This window comes from Myotis myotis, unplaced genomic scaffold (genome assembly GCF_014108235.1).
Source record: "Myotis myotis isolate mMyoMyo1 unplaced genomic scaffold, mMyoMyo1.p scaffold_m19_p_20, whole genome shotgun sequence".
NCBI lineage: Eukaryota > Metazoa > Chordata > Mammalia > Chiroptera > Vespertilionidae > Myotis > Myotis myotis.
Genome location: NW_023416325.1, coordinates 1,784,007 through 1,804,897, shown reverse-complemented (window position 1 = coordinate 1,804,897; position 20,891 = coordinate 1,784,007). Strand labels below are relative to the sequence as shown.

General features: G+C 45.7%; 2 protein-coding genes across 3 annotated transcripts; one reads left to right on the top strand and one right to left on the bottom strand.

Moving 5' to 3' along the window:
• The first annotated feature begins 1,459 nt into the window (after positions 1-1,459).
• On the top strand, positions 1,460-11,456 carry CCDC117 (coiled-coil domain containing 117). 2 transcript variants are annotated; one of them, XR_004974815.1, is made up of 6 exons: positions 1,460-1,769; positions 2,432-2,482; positions 5,414-5,638; positions 6,330-6,467; positions 8,521-9,618; positions 11,033-11,456. XR_004974815.1 is itself a non-coding variant. In XM_036353561.1 (5 exons), the coding sequence occupies exons 1-5, from the start codon at positions 1,600-1,602 to the stop codon at positions 8,756-8,758; spliced, it is 822 nt and encodes a 273-aa protein (XP_036209454.1). In that variant the 5' UTR covers positions 1,460-1,599; the 3' UTR covers positions 8,759-10,070. The 2 variants fall into 2 exon arrangements, 1 of the variants encoding a protein (XP_036209454.1); XM_036353561.1 differs by lacking the exon at positions 11,033-11,456 and having other exon boundaries at positions 8,521-10,070.
• A 2,809-nt stretch (positions 11,457-14,265) lies between these two features.
• Positions 14,266-19,687, bottom strand: XBP1 (X-box binding protein 1). The gene is given in 6 exon segments (XM_036353560.1): positions 14,266-15,378; positions 15,887-15,994; positions 15,997-16,032; positions 17,085-17,219; positions 18,241-18,337; positions 19,412-19,687. Coding segments are annotated over 6 exon segments (1,158 nt in total). The 5' UTR covers positions 19,639-19,687; the 3' UTR covers positions 14,266-14,823.
• Between the last annotated feature and the right edge of the window lie 1,204 nt (positions 19,688-20,891).

Below are 20,891 nucleotides of genomic sequence, written 5' to 3'. Positions count from 1 at the left end.
TTCTGACAGCTGATACTGGCCTGGTGCTATCAGGTGGGACTTGGTGTCTTCCTGTGAAACCGCTTCTCAGAATGTCCACATCAAACAAGGTCTGAGATGTGACTTTGATGGATCAAGAGAAAAACAAGAGAACTTCATAATCCTATCTGAGTACACACAGCCATGTGCACATTGTTTAAACCACAAATGGGTCCATATCCCCCTACCCTGGCTAACATGAAGAACTTGCTTCTTTATCAAGTATGGGTTTGGCCTACCTTCTTTCCTCACACCTTCTAGAAAAGATTGACAGAATTAGCCCTGCTTCCTGACAGTATTAAGTCCAGAACCTTCCTCCAAAGCACCCAAGGCAGCCCAAACCCTATAAAAAGCCGCCCTTCCTGAGAGACTCCCTCACTAGAAGGGCTCAATAGACACATCTTTGTTCAATTGCAGATACGATCCTGGTGGTCTCTGGCTGCTGGGCATGGACATTGGCACAAACAACTCAGGCTGGAGGGTGGTGCCATTCCCTGAGATGGGGAAAGTAGGGCATAATCAGTGGTTGGGGTTGACTCACTCTGCTCACCCCTTGGGCAAGCCTATGTCTCCGGATGCTCCAGGCAGAAGCTGGAAGACTTTGCACAAGCGCCCTGAGGTCTTTACTGCCCCTCCCTGCTGTTCCCTCTAAGGCAGCGGTTCTCAACTTGTGGGTTGTGACACCTTTAGGGGTCGAACGACCCTTTCACAGGGGTCGCCTAAGACCATCGGAAAACACATCTATAATTACATATTGTTTTTGTGGTTAATCACTATGCTTTAATTATGTTCAATTTGTAACAATGAAATTGGGGGTCACCACAACACGAGGAACTGGATTAAAGGGTCACGGCATTAGGAAGGTTGAGAACCACTGCTCTAAGGCATCACCAACTTCATTTATATTAAAACACTGGAGGCCCGGTGCATGAATTCATGCACACGTGGGGTCCAGCCAGCCTGCCCCAGATGGGGGGGGGGGGGGGCCGCGAAGGAGGTTGGCCAGCCGGCCCCGCTCCCTGGTCAAACTCCCGATGGAATTCCCGGTTTAGGGAACAATTTGCATATTAGCCTTTTATTAGATAGGACAGAAGGAATTAATGGCGACATTTAATGAATCTGTACTCTGTGCTGAGAAGAGTTCCAAAGGCTCTATATGTTTAATTCACTTACTTCTCCCAACAACCCTAGGAAGATAGGCACTATTATTATCATCGGGTTTTACTACTGAGAAAACGGAGGTGCGGATGCCATACCTTGTGAAGGGAGGATTCGAACCTAGGTCACGCCAAAGCCTGACAGCCATCCTCAAGCGTTAGCCGGCTCAACCAAGGCAGCCATCTTGTTTGTAGTTCCCCAGGACTGCAAGTCCCAGCATTCCTCGCTGCAGCCGCGCTCCACACACAACAAATCCCAGCGTGCCCCTGGGCGGCCCGAGGTGGAGGGTTCTAGAAGGCGTGACGTGAGGTCAAGAGCGGGCTCAGAGGCGGGCACCTCTCGACAATCGCTGTGGCTGCAGCCGCGGGGCCTGGGGACGCGGGCGGCCTGGGCCGCGGACGCAGCCCGCTCGTCTCCCCGGCCATGGCCGCGCTCGGTCGGCCCTTCAGCGGCCTCCCCCTGAGCGGCGGCTCGGACTTCCTGCAGCCGCCGCCGGCCTTCTCCGGCCGGGCCTTCCCGCCGGGGACGGACGGTGCCGAGCTGGCCCCGCGGCCGGGACCCCGAGTCTCTGCGAATAGCCCGGCGCGCGGACGGTAGGCAGCCGGACGGGCGCGGGGTGGGTGGGCCGGGCGCTCCGTCCGCGGGAGGCTCCGCAGCCCCCGGTTACGGACGGGGAACCGGATCTGCAGGGACCGTAACTGTAAGTCGCCGGAGGTCGCGCTGGGACCTCGGCCCGCCTGCGCCTCTGGGAAGTGAGCCGACTTTCCCCAACTCGACCGGGTCGGAGTCCGGGGCCATCGGGAGCCTGGTGTCCCCTCGGCGTCTCCCAGACTCGCCCCTCTTTGGGACCCGGCGCGGCCGGCGGTGCGCACAACTTTCCGTGCGTCTCGGGCCGTCGGCGGCGGCGGCTGCTGCAGAGAGGGGCGGAGCGGGTCCTCCGCGCGAGGTCGTGCAATGAAAGCGCTGATCGCGGCGCCCGTCCCGCACCCCCTTTCCCTTCCCGGGCTGCCCCCGGGTCTCTCCCGTGACGGGGAACGGAGCGAGGGGTCAGATTGCCATCGCTGGTTGGGCCGGGACCTCCCCACGTGCACCTGCTGGACCTGGCGACCTGGTGTCCGTCCCGGAGAGGGACCGGCAGCCGGGTCCGTGCGCGGCGGGGAGCTTATTGCAGCCAGAAAGAGTGGCTGCTGCCAGCGCGAGCTCCGTCCCTTTCCCCGGAAACGTGATGCCTCGTTTGTTTGTTTTGTTTCAACAGTGTTTCCGTTCCCTGCAAAAAGAAACACAAGCTAGAGCGGGAAGATGACGAGTAAGTTTCAGGGGCCAATTTATTCGCCTGGCGTGTAAGGATTGACCCTGTTTTGTGTCCTTCGTGATTTGTTTGCCGTGAAAGGATGGAAGGAGGCGCGGGAACCGATAGCACTAGCAACCTGGGGGGTGGTGCTTTAGAGAAAGGCCCCGCGTGTGGCCGGCAGAGTCCCGGCACCTCCCGCTCTCCGATGGGTTGGGAAGTTTTGATTTCGAACCGTGGGAATGTTACACGCACACACAGTGAGAAGAATTCCAGGAGGAGATGTAGTATTGAAAAGTCTTACCTTCCCGGCGCACAGCTCTCTCTCCCCGGAGGCAACCACCGTTAACTGCTTCCTGCATCGCCTCTGGAAGATAATTGTAAAAAAAACCTGCACGCTTATCACTGGATAGGCCTGCATTTGTTAGTAAGAAGATATATTGTTCGCACTGGGCAGCACAAGCATCTCTTCATTCTACTTTCTTGTAGCTTGTTGCCTATGGGCACCTAGAATTTGCCTAATTCCTTTGGTAAGGCTAGGTATATATAGATCATCAGTATCCTGTGGATGGATTGGCAAGCTATTTCTAATTTTTTGCTATTACTAACAATTCTACCATGGGCTTTTTATTTATTTATTTATTTTTGCATGTGAAGAAAGATAAAGATTGACTTTACGACGACTTTTTAAAAATTAAATCTTTATTATTGAAATTATTACATGTGTCTCCGCCCCCCCACCCCCTCCTCCTGCCCCAGGCCTTCACCACCCTATTGTCTGTGTCCCTGGATTATGCATATATGCATGCAAGTCCTTTGGTTGATCTCGTCCCACCCACTTCCACCTTCCCTCTGACATGCCAGTCTGTTCCATGCTTCTGTGTGTCTGGATCTATTTTTGTTCATCAGTTTATTTTGTTCATTAGATTCCACATATGAGAGATCCTGTGATACTTATCTTTTTCTTAGTGGCTTATTTGGCTTAGCACATGGACATTCTTTTTAAATTCTTTGTATAGATTTGCAAGTACGTGAATGGATTTCCTAGACAGGAAATTGCTGGGTCTTAAATGTATGCATTTTAAATTTCTTCTTTTTAAGATTTTTTTTTAAATATATTTTATTGATTTTTTTACAGAGAAGAAGGGAGAGGGATAGAGAGTTAGAAACATTGATGAGAGAGAAACATTGATCAGCTGCCTCCCACACACTCCCCACTGGGGATGTGCCCGCAACCAAGGTACATGCCCTTCACTGGAATCGAACCTGGAACCCTTCAGTCCGCAGGCCAACACTCTATCCACTGAGCCAAACCAGTCAGGGCTTTTTTAAGAATTTTTAAATACTTTTTAAAATATATATTTCTTTTTTTAAAATATATTTATTAATTGATTTCAGAGAGGAAGGAAGAGGGAGAGAGATAGAAATATCAATGATGAGAGAGAATCATTGATCAGCTGCCGCCTGCACGCCCCACACTGGGGATCAAGTCCACAGCCCGGGCATGTGCCCCAACTGGCAATTGACCAGGAATCGAACCGTGACCTCCTGGTTCATAGGTCCACGCTCAACCACTGAGCCATGCCGGAACCAGAGTTGTCAACTTATATTCTTTATAGCAGTGGAAATGTCTGTTTTTCCATCTTCTCACATCTATATTTTTAAATTTGATGATCTAATAGGCAAAAATTGTATTCATAGGTAGGCAGTCAGTGGGGAGGGTTGGGGTGGGGGGGATAAAAGAGGATATCCAGATGACCAGCCAAACGAAAAGATGTTCAACCTCATCAGTCTTTAGGGAAGTGCATAGTAAAGCCACCGTGATATGGGCGTGGTCATGGAGCATCAGGAACTCTCAGACACTATGGATGAGAATGTAAATTGGTATAGCACTTCGCGAAACAGGGTGGCATTAGCTAATAAGTTGAAGGCATGTGTACCTTTTAACCCACCAGTTCTCCGGAGTATGTACATGTGCACATCAGGAAACATACAAGATGTTCTGGTCTTGAGATTGCACTTGCTAATGCCCAGACCATAAAGTACTTTTGGCCTAAATACTGAAATAGAACAGGGCTAGTTGCCATACAGCTTTCAACTAAACTGGCAATATCATGTTTGCAAAAAATGTTTGCAAAAAAAAAGAGTTTGAACAGTTGAACTTTCCCAAGGAGCTGGCAGTTTTAGTGAAAATGGCACAGAAGTAGGATTCAGGGGCCCTAGGGTGGGTCTGTCTGGTGCCCAACATGTAATTCTGTCTTACATGACATTTGGAGGGAGTACTTACGTTTTTCTAGATCCTAGTTTCCAAATGTGCAAAACAAATTGGATTTGATGAACTCTAAGGTCTCTATGAAATATAAAATTTTCAAGGAAGTAAAGATAGTTTATGTTTGAAGGTAGGGGAATAGTGTACCTCATTAATCAAGAACTCAGAGAGCCAACTGACAACATGGCATTTTGGAGAGGACCAAGAAATCAGCAGCAGCATCAGCACCTGTAGTACTTAGACCAGACCTGATGAGGCATATGTGTTTGCCATAAGGGAGTACGGGGTGCCTACAGACCACTTTCTCATGTGACCAGTTTGATGGAGCAGCAGCAATATGACAAAATATGGCTGGTGCTGAATTGCTGCTTTGTGACTTTTGGTTCCTTACTCCCACTTGACCTATCCAGAGCCAAATAGGAATGACTTCAAGTTTCCACATTGAACACTTATACTTTATAAAAGCAAGGATCTTGTAGGTACAGCTTAGTTTGGCAGAGAGCAGTAGAAGAAAACCTTTCAAGGAGGCGGTGAGAATGACAGAAAAGAAAATGCGTGATTTTATAAACACACTGTCAGAAGTTATTAGAGTTCTTTCATATTAGAATTTGATTAGAGATAGGGATGATCTACATTTCATTTATATTCAGGATTTTCATTGAAAAAACTTTTTTTTCCAGTTGCCCAGTAAGAAAGAAAAGGCTAACTGAAGCAGGGCTCTGTGCTGGTCCTAATGACTGGATTCTTTGTGCACATCAGGATATAGAGGGTCATGGAGTAAGTCCATGCACTAGTGGCCTTTCTGCACCTGCCACGTTAGATGTTATTTGTGAAGAAATGGATCAGACCACTGGAGAACCACAGTGTGAAGTTGCCAGAAGGAGGCTTCAGGAAATTGAGGACAGGTAAATGGGCAGCGTATATAACGGGCTTGTTGCTGTTCCGATGTAATGTCTCTACTCTTTTAAGCTAGTCTAATTCATCACTTGATGATATCTTGATCCTCAACCTCTTAGAGAAACTGTAAAAATAAGGGAACTCAAAATGTACTATTAAATGTTAAAGTAAGCTCTTCTTGTAGGACTGTACAGAATTTTTTCACTTAGTACTATCTCTGAATATTAATTTTTGGTTTATGGGAGTTTCAGGGAGACATTCTTTTTTAAAAAAATACGTTTTTATTAATTTCAGAGAGGAAGGGAGAGGGAGAGAGAAAGAGAAAAATCAATGATGACAGAGAATCATCGATTGGCTTCCTCATGCACACCCCCTATTGGGGATCAAGCCTGCAACCCAGGCATGTGCCCTTGACTGGGACCCTTCAGTCCACAGGCTGACGCTCTATCCACTGAGCCAGACCAGCTAGGGCCAGGGACACATTCTTCAACTTTGCATCGAATATAAAACTTTTATTAAATGAAATGTTGAATAACTATTCTGTATATAATTTTTTCACTCATGTATAGCCTCATGTTTTACTTGACCTTTTGCTATAGCACCTGTTACTTTTATCCTTTTTTATTTTAATTTTTTTCCAATTACTAGAATATATAATAGTTTGACTAAGTTTTTTTCTCTGCTTCTGCCTTTATTTAGAATAATTGACGAAGATGAAGAAGTTGAAGCTGACAGAAATATTAACCATCTCCCCAGTCTTGTCCTTTCTGATGCCATGAAAACAAGTTTGAAGAGGGAATTTGATGAAGTCTTTACAAAGAAAATGATTGAGTCCATGTAAGTTTTGGTTCCTGGTTTCCATTTACTTATGATCTTGAAAACCAGAGTCTCTAGATCAGGGGTCCTCAAACTACGGCCCACGGGCCACATGCAAATACAAATATTGTATTTGTTCCCGTTTTGTTTTCTTCAAAATAAGATGTGTGCAGTGTGCATAGGAATTTGTTCATAGTTTTTTTTTAAACTATAGTCCGGCCCTCCAACAGTGTGAGGGACAGTGAACTGGCCCCCTGTTTAAAAAGTTTGAGGACCCCTGCTCTAGACATTGCCTATCCTAGCCTAGCCGTCTCTTCACCTCCTGATCACCAGCCAAGGGAAAGAGCAGTAGGTTTTGTGTTAGTCCAGGTTGCAGACCTTTTTAATTCATTGGAGTGAGCAAAATGCTCTGCAAGAAAGAGTTTGAAGAATGCAATGGTTTGCCTCCTTAACCCTTGGAGTCTTTGAATACAGGCCTGAACGGCAGTGTATTCTGTTTGGGAATGGGAGGATTGGCAAGGAAGAGCCCATTCTCTTAAATTCCTATGAGAGGACACAGGGTCCACATTTCAAAGCCTCTTGTTTACCTGGCTTCTCAGTCATCCAGGAATACTATTGAGACCTAGGAACAAACAAACAAAAATGTCTCCCAGCAAAGGTTACAAATCAAAACTCATATGTTTGTCGTATAGTGTATATAGCCTCTCAAGGCCTTTAGCTGTAAGCACCATTATTCCCCTAGTTTAGACACAGTTTCATTTTTCTGGTTTCCTAGATCATCAGAGTAGAAACAGCTAGTGAGAGCAGAACAGACAGACTTGTCGTGAGTAATGAAAGCATAGTGTGAGGACAAGAGAGGAAACTGGAAAGCAAACGTAAGACCCTAAACTAAAAAGCAAAACATCCTGGAGCTCATTAACATAAGAGCGCATGATAGCTCGGTACTTCTTGTATCCTTGAGCCTAGGCCAGTGACGGCGAACCTTCTGAGCTCGGCGTGTCCGCATTTTGAAAAACGCTAACTTAACTCTGGTGCCGTGGCACATATAGAAATTTTTTGATATTTGCAACCATAATAAAACACTTATATTTTTGATATTTATTTTATATATTTAAATGCCATTTAACAAAGAAAAATCGACCAAAAAAATGAGTTCGCGTGTCACCTCTGACACACGTGTCATAGGTTCGCCATCACTGGCCTAGGTGGTCTCCAGTCCTCAGCATCTGCTGTAGGTAGGTTATAAGTGCCATTTATGTGCTGCCTAGATAAGACTTGAGAATCAGGGTACGTGGCATATACCTGGTACCTTCACATCGGGCACCAGTCCCAGGGATGTTAGGTAGATGAAGCGTTACTGCCTTTGGCCATAGTGGGTTCAGCGCTGCTTGATGTTAGATCACAGCCCCTAACTTGTGCTTATAATTAACTACCCAGCCCTGAGGATGGGTCAGTAGTTTAGCCAAGAGAAAGCAGGTCATGTTACTCTCCAGCCTAAAACAGAGCGCTTTCTGCTCTTGGTAGTTTTCCAGAAGCTCACCTTCAGAGATACTCTTTATTGTTTGTGTTTTATTTGCTTTACTTGCCTTTGGGCTCCAGAAACCATCGAACCATTAGTAACTGGGGGAGGTTGGTGGGAGCAGACACAGGCATTGGGCACATTTGGCTTACTGCAAAAAGAATTATACTTTTTTAAAAATATATTTTTATTGATTTCAAAGAGGAAAGGAGAGGGAGAGAGAGATAGAAACATCAATGATGAGAGAGAATCATTGATTGGCTGCCTCCTGCATACATCCCACTGAGGATCAAGCCCACAACCCAGGCATGTGCCCTTGGCCGGAATCGAACCTGGGACCCTTCAGTCCTCAGGCTGACACTCAATCCACTGAGCCAAGCCAGCTAGGGCTGAATATCCTTTCTAAACATTAATTTGCATTATTATAATGAATCTCTTCTTTTGATGCTTTCAGTGTGTAATTCTACATATTAGACAGTAGACTAGCTTCTCAACATATATCTTTTATTTTCACGTCTTAGAATTTTTAATAAAAATCTGTATTTTATTTCTTAGGAGCCGTCCTTCCATGGAGCTTGTGCTCTGGAAACCTCTCCCTGAACTCCTTTCTGATAAGCCAAAGCCACCATCTAACGCTAAGAACTACACAAGAGAGAGCCAAGCTAAGCAAGCCGCCGCCGGCACCACCTTCCCTAGGAGAACTGAACTGTTCTTGGAACCTCGGCAAACAGGGCTGCCGATGTACAATAGTTTGGAGACAGCTGCTTGCACAGAAGAAGAGATGGAACTCTAGAAATGTGTTTCTATACTAAAGTTGTCAAATTTTTGAAGGCTCATGTGTTTATTCATGAGCCTACTTATACAGCATAGGGACTTGAAAGTTATGAAACGGGTGTAAGAACATCTCCACCTGTGGTTTGGGGTGGGCCTCTCATTTTGGGTAGCCATTTCTTAAATTCAACGTTTTGCCAAGGAAGCTTGCCTCAAGGGAAAGGCTATTTTCTAGAGGCATTATTTTTGTGAGCTTACAGTCTGCACAGGCAAGTACAGACACTCCGTGTGTAAGGGTGACTTAAATCACCTGTCACATTGTTTAAACCATTCAGAAGCTTGGAGAATGCTGAGACTCTGGAGTTAAAACAGATGCATTAAGAAAAAAGGGCACTGCTACTGCGACTGAACCCTGACAGTTGAATCCCAGCTTCATCTGTACATACGAACTCTGTTTACAGTGGTGACTGTGGTTCGGGAGAAGGAGGGAAGAAGGCAGTAGCTCAAGCCTATGGCTAAGAGATTTAACAGAGGCTCCGAAACTTGTACAGTAATTGTCATTTCAATGTAACTAAGTTGATTAAATAGCCAGTAGCATTGTGGCTCACCTCTCTGCCTCTGAAAATGCAATGAAAATACAAAGAAAAGGTTTTTCCTTTGAGGCTTTTTTGCTCTGTGTTCCTGTCGTTCCTGGGATTCCCTTGCATAATGGATAAACCGAACTATTCAGTACTGTTTACAACTTAACTAACTTGGATAATTTAAAGGATTTTGAGGTAACCCGTGTGCAAATTGGCTCTGGGAGAAGCATCTCTTGGGCAATCCTGAGGAAGTGCTGTGTCAGCGAAGCCCAGTATTGATCACTTCAGTAGCTAAAAAAAGGTACCTGTATGAGCAAGTTGAGTTTTAAATGTTAATTTAGAAACAATGACTGGATAATTAACTGAGAACATATGGGCAGGCCATGTTGAGATTTCCTGAAATAGCCAGTTTGCCTGGTGCTTCAACTATTACGCAGTAGCCTAAAAGTTGGTAGAGAAGAGTTTCCTGCGAGCAGGCAGGAAGTCTTCAGTTTTCAGATGTAAACCAGCTCAAGGTGTCCGTTGGGGATAACCAAGTTTAAAGTGTTTTACTTCTCAGGAAGAACTTTTCTGTGTGGCAAGGACTCAGTAGTGCAAAGTGAAATGACAGTTCCTTTAATGCTACAGAATATTCACTATAACTTATTCAATGAGTGTAATAGTGTAATATTGGCCCTTTCCTCACATAGCAGGAGACCACCTCGTTCTTTTTGTTTTCTGGGTTTCTTCTCCCTTTGTAGGAATCAAATACCTTGTATAGAAAAAAAAAGATTTATACCAAGTATAGAGGTAACTTTTTAGGAACTAGCTCCCAGGCATTTTGAAACACATGCTGAAATCCTTCCCCTTGTTACAGATGGTGTAGAAGTCACAAGTCTGTTATTGGACTGTTTCTTCTCTTGCCTTTTGTTCCTGCTTTCTCTATTTCTGTCTGGACAGTCAGGAAAAGATTTAATGTTTAATATTTAAACAAAATATTTAATGTCTACACAATAAAATTATTCAAACTTCAAACCAGTATTTAAACCAGTTGGAAACCAGCTAATAGTTTCTTAATCTCAGATTTAGAGATGAATGTAAACTGTATTCTGTTGAAATCTGCCTGTGTCTGATTCATGCCATTTGAAAAACTCCTGCCTTTAGGTCATTGTTTATTGGGACCAACTTGTAAAGTTTGTCGCCTTAAAGAAATCTCCATGTTAAAAACTTTGTTCTATTGCAACCCAAAAACATGAAGCAACTCCCGGAATTTGGAGCTAATCCCAGTGTTAGGGTGGAAGGGGAGGTGACAGCTTTCCCAAGAAGCACCCAAACCCACGATTGTCTTCTGTAGGAACGTTGGGCAGGCCTTTGGTCAGGGTCCGTGTAATGAAGGGGAGGAAGAAAGCCCCCAGACCAAGGCTCTGACACCATAGGCAAATACAGGAGAGAATGAAGATTCTGTTTATTAAAATCTAAGCAGAACTTGTTTCAGGAGTCAAGTGATCTGACATGACAGTTCTTTCCACAGGAAAATGGATGTTCAATGCTCCTTTCTAAATGTGCATACGTTTATACTAAAATGGTCTTCATCCTTGTGGTGCTTCTTCACCTGAGCTGTCTCCACAGCCCCCATGCTTCTGTTTTTTGTTTGTTGTGTTTTTTTTTTGGCATAAGACTTTTTAGTTTTGCCTTAAGGTTTCCTTAGGGGAATAACGTCTTTTCATTTTGTACAGTTTTTGCAGCATGGATCAAACATTGGCTTTCTATGCTAATGTATGAAGAGGAAAAATTATCTAAAGCAGGTGAGCTTTAATGAACAAATGTATATTTTCTCTGAGTTTGAATAGGGTGTGTGGATTTTTTTAAAAAAATTAATATGAAGAAAGTAAGTCCAGTTCTCACATATTAATCAGTCAAATAAAAAAACCCTCATTCTTGAAAAGGTGCAAATGTAAAATTTAGGAAAACTAGAACCATGAGAAGAATGCTTACCAGCAAGTTCATTAATTATTTTGGATTTAGAACTTTGTTTTGTTTTTTAATAGTGATAAGAATGGTGCAGTACTAGGAAAGTTCTGGAAAATGCTGTCAATTTTGCTTTAAAACGAGAATCTGGTGTTCCTGTACTTGTTTTCAATAAAACATAAGTGTTTTGGACTTTTTGAGATATTTGTATTTCTGTACTTAAGTAAATATAACAATCACTTGTTTGCTTTCCTCTAAATTGTATTTCAAGTAGCATTCATATCAGTGAGGGGCTTAAATATATTCTAAAGAGATGATTATGTTGGGTTAAAGGTAAGTTTCATAAATGAATTAGCTCTTTACAAAAGAGGCATAGTATGTCTTGCCGTTCCTAAAACCTCTAGAGTGCTATCCACTCTTAGCAATTCACTACTGTTGTATGAACAGCATTGATTGGTAATGGTGATTAATTGCCCGTATTCAAGATGGCAGTGGTGACTGAGCCTTCAAAAATGTTCAAATATGGAGATGAAAAGGGTGCATAGTGTTCACAGTTCTGTTTTTATAGGATTGGGACCTTTAAAAATAAGGAATAGGAAAATTCCAGGATGCTCAATTACATGATCCTTCCTTTGTTGAGTTGACAGGTCACTGGGTGGCAGTATTGCTTACATATTTACAACCATTGTTTGATAAATGTGGATTCCCTGATTTATGGGCAGGTTCAGTTTGGGTTATAATTATACAGAAAACTCAGGATCTTGTTTTGTTTTTCATTTGGAAATCACAGCTAAAAGTTATTTTTAAAAGTTCTTTCACAGGCTTAAAAACTAAAAAACCTTAGATACTGACAAGGTAGTATAATCCAATTCACTAGGCGCAGTGTTCAGACTTCAGTGGTTTCACAGTCTTTTTGCAGCAATACCTAAAATGCCATTTGGTTTTATTGATAACGTGTTTTAGGCAGTGTAACACTTAATTCCTTGAGGGGGAGCCCTGGCCATTGTGGCTCGGTTGAGTGTTGTTTTGTGCATTGAAAGGTCACTGGTTCAATTCCTGGTCAGGGCACATGCCCAGGTTGTAGGTTTGATCCCCACTGGGGGTTGTGCGGGAGGCAGCTGATCAATAATTTTCTCTCTCCTCCCCCCTCTCTAAAGTCAGTTAAAGACACAGAAACATTTAATTCCTTGAGGGGATATTTAGTTTTGTGTATCTCCATTTGGTTCAAATATTCTGCCAGTGGCATTGCAGATATGACAACTCCAGCAATAAGGATGTCGTCTTTCAGCAACTGATTAGTGGGTAAGTAAGCCAGTCTTCCTGTCCCTTAGTGAACATTGGGTCAAAGGGTAAAGATTTAATTCTTAGACTATTAGACTTTAACCTATGCCATAAAATATTCCTGGAGTACGCAGTATGACCTTCTGTCTACAGTTCTGGCCTACTTTGTGTTTGCTCTAGTAGTATTCCTAGAAAAGCAGGGAAGCCCACAGAGATTGGTGTTACAAGGCCCAGGGAAATGGTGTGCAGGCATGTCACCTGATTCTTTTCATCTATTATGGACAGCCCTCTGCATTTAATAGAAATTGTGTTTTGGTTTTGTAGGAAAGGGTCTTGATTTTTATTTCTAACCATTCGATTTAGTGTTTCAATATGAAGACGTCTTCAATACCAGGTGTTTTCTCAAGACTGGGTAGTGTTTAGTAATTTCCACCCATCTGTGCAGGAAATGAAAACCCTGATAACCTACAGGTTGTGCATGTCCCGTGTGTGATTCCTGTTAGTACAGCTGCCTCTTTCATGTGATGTCATTGAATGTAAATGACTTGAGCCTCAATTTCGATGCTTCTGCTATTATGATGGAAGCTTAAAATGCATCTGTAATTACATCTGCCTACACGATCTCTAAATAGATTCTCAGCTCTTAAGTTTTCAGTTATAGAAAATCAGGTGATCAAGTTTTCAGTCATGAGGACAGCTGGAGGCTGTCCTTAATTTATGATACAGAAACTGAGTCTAAGCAAGCGTGCATGCCACGCACCAGCATTGGGCTCTGGCTTCAGTGACTAGGAATCTTAGGCTGTCTTGCCTTAAAGTATGTTTGTGGACATGCCGCCAATCACACTGAAATCACATGCCTTCAATCCCTTGTACTGGGTTGAAACTATACTGTTGTGCCTTGCTGCTTGGGACTGAATCCCATTTTCGTCTACTCGTTCAGTTTGACCTCCCCAGAGGTTGTCTTAACATTGGCATAGAATGCTGGCATAGGTGAAATGTCAGTGAGGGAAACCCTTTACTATCTCATAAAAGGATTCCCAAGAGGTGCACCATGAAGGATGAGGAGGCCATCAAGTCTCTAGAACGGGTGCCATGTTTTGTGAAACAAGTTCTAGAGTATGTATATCTAATTCTGTCATTAAAACCCTTCCAAAATTGATTAGGGGAGAATAGCTAACTTTTTAGTGCGTGGGATGGTGCCTAGAATGTCTGTCCTAAGTGCTTCTAACACACCATCTCTGAATCCTTTAGCAACTGGTAGAGATACTATTATGCCCCTTTACAGACAAGAAAATAAGTGGTTATGTCCAGGATTACCCAGCTAACCAGTGGCAGAGTTGAGCCAGGAAGTCTGATTCTAGAAAGTGCTCTTAAACCCTTTAATAATGGCAAGAAAATCTTGGTATTTAATGGCATGCCCTTCTCTCACATGAGATGGTATAGCGAAACAGTGGTTAAGGGTTCTAGCTCTGCCACTTACTAGCTGTGATAATGGTCTGTTAGGCTGAAGAAATGATCTGAAATATAGTTAACTGCTCAGAGTAGATTATATCACTTATGGCCTTCAGGAATTGTAGCAAGCAGTAATTACAGGGAAAAAACCTTCAGGCACTTTAAAAGTGGCATGCTTACTGAAGTTGGATAAATCACTACCACGGCAAACAGTGGAACACCTGGGAAGAACATGGTAAGATCCAAGAAGGAATCATAGAACAAAGACTGCATTGCACTTTTTAATTGCATGGGTAGTTTTAAATAAATGAAGAAAGCACCTTCCAAAAGATACACTAGCAGAGAAAGATTCCATCAGCATTTACATAGTAAATTTCTGTAACTTTACAAAAGATTCTTGATCTTTACTTGAACTGTACGTGAGGGAAAAAGAGCCCTCTCAGCTAGGTTTCTCTCTGCTTGCAGAAGCAGACTAAAGTCCCTAAAAATCAGAGGCAGGCCTAGGACGCTGAGAAGGAAGAGAAATGATAAAGGGCCATTCATAAATTCCCTGTCTGAGGTCCCTTTGTAAGTACTTTAGAGCAAACCACTGCCCTTAAAGATACTACCTCAAAAGCTGCAATTCTGGATATAGCACTATATCTGAGTACCTTGGGACGGCTGAATGTCTCAAAAGACAATACTTGGGGTGACCTGTGAGGTTTAACAGACAAATATTTTGCTGTGCATCTTCTACTTTGGCTTTCTGAATGAAGCACAGACAGGCTTCTCTGCTCTCTTCCAGGCAGTGTAAAAATCAAGGCAAAGGGCAATGTTGGGTCATCCTTTAGACACTTATCAGCTGGGGGAAGAGTTCATTGGCAAAGGTGTCCTCCCAGGAATGGTCTACACCAAGCAGAGAGGACATGTCGCTGAAAGGGGAAGGGGAGCCCTCATATGTACAGTCACTATAAGCATCCAGGAGGCAGGAAGATGGCTTCAGGCAGTGGCCGGTTGAAAGGAGATCTGGGATACCCAGCTCTGGAATGAAGTCATCTACAAGTTCTTCCTTCACGGAGACAGCGAATTCAGGGGGATCTTTCTCTGAGGGGCTGGAAGGTGCTTCTTCAATTTTCACTACCACATCGGCTTGGCTCTCTGTCTCAGAGGGCATCTCTAAGACCAGAGGCTTGGTATATACGTGGTCAAAACGAATCAGTTCATTAATGGCTTCCAGCTTGGCTGATGACGTCCCCAGTGATGGAGAAGGGGAGGCTGGTAAGGAACTGGGTCCTTCTGGGTAGACCTCTGGGAGCTGCTCCAGGCTGGTTGACTCTGGGGAAGGACATCTGAGGAACATGACTGGGTCCAAGTTGAACAGGATGCCCAACAGGATATCAGACTGCAAGAGGCAAAAATTAGAATGCACCTGAGAACACGAAGTACTAGGCCCTATAATATAAATTAATCAATTATGCTCTAGGCCAGTGGTTCTCAACCTTCCTAATGTCGCGACCCTTTAATACAGTTCCTCATGTGGTGACCCCCAATTTCATTGTTACAAATTGAACATAATTAAAGCATAGTGATTAATCACAAAAACATGTAATTATATATGTGTTTTCCGATGGTCTTAGGCGACCCCTGTGAAAGGGTCATTAGACCCCCAAAGGGGTCGCGACCCACAGGTTGAGAACCCCTGCTATAGGATAACCTCCGGAACCCACCAGACCCATTTATCTACACTTCACTCCATGCTCTGAATCACCTGGAAACAGGAAGATATTTGATGTTCACCCTAACCCAACCCAAACCAACTTCTGTCCCTAATCTGTCTGGTAGGAATATTGGCATCAAAGATGGAATTAACTAGTGATAACACCTCTTTAGTAAACCCAAACAGCCCCTACCTCAGAGTCTGAAGAGTCAACACTGTCAGAATCCATGGGGAGATGATCTGGAGGGGTGACAACTGGGCCTGCACCTGCTGCAGAGGTGCACGTAGTCTGAGTGCTGCGGACTCAGCAGACCCGGCCACTGGCCTCGCTCCATTCCCCTGGGAGGAAAAACCAAAGTGAATAAACAGCTGAGAATCCCCAAGGAAATGCTCACCAGGCGGCTGTGATTCGCAACTTCCAATAAATTTAGAAAACCAATCTTCAGAACTGAAATATTTCCCTGACCGTTGTTATTTCCATTTTCTTGAGTCCTCAAGAAAAGATGAGAAAAGGGAGTAAGACTAGCCTTTTTAAAAAACTCTATTTTTATTGATTTCAAAGAAGGGAGAGGGAGGGAGAGACAGAAACATCAATGATGAATGAGAGAGAATCATTGATCAGCTGTCTCCCTGACCAGGAATCGAACTGTGACCTCCTCGTTCATAGGTCGTTACTCAGCCACTGAGCCACATGGGCCAGGCAAAACTAACTTTTCATTGTGGTTTTGCATGCCACGAAACATTTTTACTCTTTTTTTTTTTTTTAATATATTTTATTGATTTTCCACAGAGAGGAAGGGAGAGAGATAGAGAGTTAGAAACATCGATGAGAGAGAAACATCGACCAGCTGCCTCCTGCACATCCCCCACTGGGGACGTGCCCGCAACCCAGGTACATGCCCCTGACCGGAATCGAACCTGGGACCCTTCAGTCCGCAGGCCGACGCTCTATCCACTGAGCCAAACCGGTTTCGGCAACATTTTTACTCTTAAATAATATCCTAGTGATATTCTCCAACAATAATATTCCTCATCTATAGATTAATTAATCCATAGATTAAAAGCCATAAATCTTCTATCAGAGAAGTGTTACTATCAAAATGAGTCCCTTCCCTGCTTATTCATATTCATCAAAAAGCTTCTATAATTTTAGTAGCACTCAAAGTCAGATTTGACTGGCTCTCTCACGCTGGTTCCCCTTAACGCTGGCACATCTTATGGGCTATCGGCATTTGTTAGTACTTGCTCTGAGAGCGCCATGTAACTTATTAAGTATCAGGACTTGTACTATTCAATACACGCTTGAAAATAAGTAAGTGTCATTAAAGAGGCCATGTCACGCCACTTAGAAACAGTTCTCCCATTCGTCACCAGATAAAGGAGATACTTGCCTTGGTCTCTTCCTCCTCCTCCTCCTCAGTAGCCAGGGCATCCATGCCCAGGCGTTGTCTTAACTCCTGGTTCTCCACCACAAGGCCATGGGTTTTCTCTCGTAAAAGCTGATTTTCCAGCAGAAGTTTCTGGTTCTGGAAGAAAGTTCATAAGAGTCTATTAAAACATCTAATTCTTTCACTGAATACACCTGATGGGAGTTTCACTTCAATTAATTTCCCTTCCTTCTCCTTTGGGAAAACTATGCTTATCCAGGTCACACTAGGTATTAGAAAGGCCAGGTCATAATGACTAAAAATAAGCTATTTAAGAAGTGCCAGTTCATGGGGGTCACAAATAACACAGTGCCTCCAACTAACATAGACCTCAGCAAAGGGTGACTTATAGCTTTAGTTTAGATATGATGACCAAAAAAAAAATCTTATCTTGAACTGGCAGGTAATAACAAAAGTGGACCATAAAATCAAAATATGAAAAAAAAGAGAATATAAATAATCATTATTTAGGATGTGTCAATGGCAACAGGTTAAGATCAGGCGTACCCGAGAAGGGGAAGGGAACCGTTCGTGGACTTTGGCCACGCCAGGAAGGGACTCAAGTGTAAGCAATGATTTCTTTCCTCCTCTGCTCTTAATAATTTCTTAGCACTACCTTGATAAACACTGCTGTAATTCGCCAACTTTGAAACCGATCCAGTACCATCTGCCTGCGGGTGGGTCATTTTCTCTCATCCAGCTTCACCACTTAACCAGCGACCTTGTCCACCCTAACTTAGACTTAACTTTTATTTTCTTTTTTTATATATTTTTTTTATTGATTTCAGAGAGGGAGAAAAACAGAAACATCAATGATGAGAGAGAATCACTGATCGGCTGCCTCCTGCACACCCCCTACTGGGGATCGAGCCTGCAACCGAGGCATGTGCCCTTGGCCGGAATCGAACCTGGGACCCATCTGTCCGCAGGCTGACGCTCTATCCACTGAGCCAAGCTGGCCAGGGCGAGACTTAACTTTTAATCACATGTTCCATTTTATTCCAAAGGGACCGACACAACTTGGGGTGGGCAGCGAATATCAGAACATGTACCAGGGAAGGATACACAACAGAGAGAAGAGTTTTTGTGGGGTTTTTTTTTTAGCTTTGAGTATTTTTACCTCTTCTTCCAAATCGACCACTTGTTGCTCCAGCTCGCTCATGCGAGCTTTCTTTCGGTCTCTGGCGGTCTGGGCTGCAACTCTGTTTTTCAGTTTCCTGCGAACAGAAGGGGCATACCGCACTGAGTCATCTCCTGCCTTCCTTATGTCTTTATTTGAAAACTCGGCCAGCTGGTGCTTTCACATACATGTACAGCATCCGGTAGACGAAGGGTAAAAAATACGACCCAGGTTCCATCCCCCTCGACAAAACAAAACAAAAACACAGCCTTCTCTCAGCCTATCCTGAAGACCTGCTGTATTCTCTCTCTCCCCCCACCCCCATGTTGCTTTATTCTCTCCCAGGTTGCATCATCCACTTCAGCCTCATTCTGGCCACAGCACGGAGGCTGGACACAAATATTCATTCCTCTTGCAACATAAGAACTTTCTTCCTCCCTTTTCCACTCCCCCTGCTTCCTGAACTCCAACCCCCCTCGAACAGGATCCAACCTGGACGGATCGAATCTAGCGAAGGCTGCAATCGCGCTCCAAACAGAAACCCTCTCTCCCCGCAAGCGCCACTCCAGCGAGGGAGGGGCTGGTGGGTGCCCTTCGCTCCGCGGCCGAGATCCCGGGCAGTCCCCGGGGCAGGAGCCCTGTCCGCTCCGGGAGGCACTGCATCCCCAAGTGCACAGCGATCAGAAAAGAAATAACACTGCAGGGGACGGAGTCATCAGCATCTCCCCCCTCTCCCCAAAGACGCCAGGAAGCAAATGCCATTTTAAGGCTGCGGTGACCTCAGGGTCCTTTCAACAGCTGTCATGTCAGCTGCCCCTCGAAATAAAGTTAGGGAACCCGAGCGGATAACCGACTCCAAGTGCAAAAAAAAAAAAAAAAAGCTGAACGACTGGACTGTGGTCGCTCAACATCCCCGGCTCTAGGCATCTCCCTCCTGAGCTAGAAAAGAAGGAAACGAAATAAACGCCCGAGCAGCCCGGGCTCCACGGAGCGCGGTGGATGCGGTCAGTCCCGACTTCCTGCCCCGCCCCGCGCCGCGCTGGCATCCGAGCCGCCAGGCCGAGGGCGCCCGAGCGAGCGCTGCCCGATCCAGACCCAGGCCCCGGGCCCCGGGCCCCGGGCCCCGGACCCGAGTTCGGATCCGATCTCAGACCCGGGCTCCCTCGCCCACCTGCGCAGCGCCTTCTCCTCGGGACTCAGGTGTGTGAGGCGCTGCCGCTTTCGCGCCAGGGGTGGCCCCCCGCTCTCCGCCTCCGAGCTGGCCCCTCGCTGGCCCGGCAGCATGAGCGGCACATTCCGGCCGCCCGGGGCTCCGGCGGCGGCGGCGGGCTGGCCGGACAGAAGCAGCACTTTCGGGGCCCCGGCCGCCGGGCTCTGCGCGGACGCCACCACCACCATGGCCCGAGCTTGTGTGTGTACGCGAGTGCGCGCCGCCGCCGCCCAGCCGTCAGCCCGGGCCGCGCCCAGCCTTTCTACGGTCGTGGCCTCCCGCGATTGGCCAGTGCCGCGTGACGCGTAGAGGAGCTCGTCTCCCATTGGTCCACAGGCCGCGGCGGGGGCGGGGCCAAGGCGTCCAGCGTGGCGGCGGCTTTTCCCGGCAGGGTGTGCGGGGGCATTTTCCGCGGGGGCGGCCGGAGGGAGCCGGCCCTGGGCGGGTGCGGGGCCCCCGAGGGCTGGGGGAGCCCCAGGCGGCGGAGGAAGGGTCGGGGCCGGCCGAGTTTCCTTAACAGCCTCACCCCCCGCCCCCTAGGCTGACGCGCTTTTACTCAGAATGACAATTTCATTCCAAGCCGAGAGATTTCCAGACTGACGACTTTTCTTTTTTGCCGAGACGATCAGATTTTTATCTCAGGCGGACGGGACTGGATCTCTTCCTCCCCGAGTGGACGGGAGGTCGGGAGAGAGCCGAACCGGGCCATGGGCTAGAAAAAAGCCTGTAAAGAAATTCCGCGGAAGACGAGCCTTGATGAAGATGAGCTTGCGCACTGCCCAGGGTTTCATGAGGCGATAGGTGTTTATCTCCTAGTGGTGGGGATGCATGTGATTTAACTCTTCTTTGCATTTCCAAGCTCTCTAGGATAAGCGTATAATTCTTTTTTTAATGAGGAAAACATTTCACGTGTAAAAACGAAGGGAAATTCAAGGCTCCTGCCCGGCGGTTGCAGATCAATGGGTGTGTGTGTGTGTGTGTGTGTGTGTGTGTGCACGTGCAAAGACGAGTAACACTCATAGCCAGTGATTGGAATATATGCAAAACGTGAAAAGATGGACTGGGTCTTGGTAATTCTAAGGTGTTAATATGTCAGATTAGCTCTTCATTTACATTTTGGTGGGGAGGGGACTGGATGGGAAGAAAGCAATTCAGAGCTAAAGCAATTCAGTCTCTTGCTCTGCAGGCTCTTTAAAGGGACACAGTTCCTGATAGTCCCCCGGGCTGCCCCCCACCCCCACCCCCGAGTCTCCCAACACGCATTTCTTCCTCCAAATTGGCGGAGTGAAATCAGGGACAGTTGATTTAAAGCGAGCTGGCTCCGCTCACAGTGTCCTGAGCACACTCTTCTTGTCTGGGCAGAAAAGAGGTGGCCGTAGTCCCAGGCGCCCCTGGACAGAGAAGCCTGACTCCTCAGCTGTCACCAGCCTTGAACCCCAGG